We start from the raw sequence: 1616 nt of genomic DNA, 5'->3' as shown, positions 1-1616 counted from the left end.
AAATAAAAAATTTGATATTAACATTTTTAATATTACATTATAAATATCACTATTAAAAATTTTTGAAGAGCGAAACACACATTTTCATGCATAAATTTATAGTATCAAAGTGTTAAAAATATAAATATCAAAATTTATGTTTTGGCCATTTCTTTTTTTTTTTTCTTATTTGAGCGAGAAAAGCGACCACCTCAATATGCTGAAGAGTGTTTGTTAGATTTAGAACACCATCTTAAATAATCCTAGATGATGCCAAAAGACTTACATTATTGTCCCTATTGCTTTATCTTTAGCTCGTGTGAGAAGCTTAATATTATTATCCAAATTATTAGCGTAAACAGATCGAATTCAATACACAGCAATTGTTAAAATCCTAATTCTGTTTGCATGACCTTTCGTGAAACGAATATAATTGCCAGAAAAACATAGAAAAGAGAATCATTACTAACAATAATAAAAAAAAAGGAAGTCAAACGTTTGCCACAGCAATTGACTATGAGAAATGGTTCGCTTCACATTCGGTTCTATAGAAACCTGCTGCCAGAGAAGTATCATTTGACGGCACGGGAAGCCTTAGGTTGCAATCCAAGTCCGGCTTGAACTGCTCGCTCTTTATCATGAACATTTTTAGCCGAACCGTGGCATAAATCTTCACCCTCACATGAAAGAAACCTTCTCCTTTCTCCCGCTCAAAACCTTGCCTCACCGAGTCGGTTGATACCGTACTCCGACCCTCTAAGCTCACATTCAACGACATCCAACTGTTTCTTCCTTGATAATTCCGAAGCGAGCCCGCGTGAGCGAACTGGTATCCATCATAAAACGCTACGGTATTTAGTCGCTCGTAGTAGAAGCTGTATTTGCGGTTTGGATTTCGTAAGCTGAGCATGAAAGAGAGTTTGTAGTTGAGACTGCCGTTGCCGGGTGAAGAGAGATTGAAGACTGATAGAGTGGCATTATCGGCGTAAGCCTTGAGGCTTTGTGGCTGAAAGATAAGCCAGAGAGTCAGAACGATGACGCAAAGAAAGATGAGGATTATAGTTATAATCTTGAAAGAGATACAGAACATGGTGTAGGCGTTGAATTTTGTGCTAGTCCGATCAGTGGGAGATAAACGGACGTGGGTTTGAGTGGGAGGAATGGAAGGGCCGTAGAAGGTTTGGTTTAGATGACATTCCTTGTTGCCTTCGGCCATCGGGTGTGTTTAGGGTAGCAGGGAGTGAGGGGAACGAGATGGCAAAATAAAGGAATACCTGGTGAGTGTTGGAACTGGGGAACAGGGCCAGAAAGATTTGAGAAACTTCGGGTGGGAGGCATAGGGAGAGAGAATTGTGGTGTCATTGACCAAGCTTTTGCCCTGCTTCATTCAAGATTAGAGTGTTGGAACTGGGGAACAGGGCCAGAAAGATTTGAGAAACTTCGGGTGGGAGGCATAGGGAGAGAAAATCGTTGTGTCATTGACCAAGCTTTTGCCCTGCTTCATCGATGGATGCCATTCTTGATTGACAGTAAGCAAGCATTTGCCTGCGGCGTACGGTATCTGCGCATCCTTCAAAGGGCGGGCTCGGTCAGGTGTTTGTTCCGTCTTTGTTACTTTTACTGTTGGCCTGCATCTC

At 41.3% G+C, this 1616-nt stretch overlaps 1 protein-coding gene across 1 annotated transcript; it reads right to left on the bottom strand.

The window, feature by feature from the left end:
- Window positions 1-493: 493 nt before the first annotated feature.
- Window positions 494-1369, bottom strand: LOC110037546 (NDR1/HIN1-like protein 10). The gene has a single exon (XM_020742217.1). It carries the CDS (start codon window positions 1193-1195, stop codon window positions 494-496), a length of 702 nt encoding a protein of 233 aa, XP_020597876.1. The 5' UTR covers window positions 1196-1369.
- Window positions 1370-1616: the final 247 nt, after the last annotated feature.

Source organism: Phalaenopsis equestris, unplaced genomic scaffold, assembly GCF_001263595.1.
Source record: "Phalaenopsis equestris unplaced genomic scaffold, ASM126359v1 Scaffold220753, whole genome shotgun sequence".
Lineage (NCBI taxonomy): Eukaryota > Viridiplantae > Streptophyta > Magnoliopsida > Asparagales > Orchidaceae > Phalaenopsis > Phalaenopsis equestris.
The sequence above is the reverse complement of the archived record's forward strand: the minus strand, read 5'-3'. Positions and strand labels throughout refer to the sequence as shown.

Bases quoted from the DNA above. Each gene is read 5' to 3' on its own strand.
- LOC110037546 (XM_020742217.1), bottom strand. From the start codon at position 1,195: ATGGCCGAAGGCAACAAGGAATGTCATCTAAACCAAACCTTCTACGGC.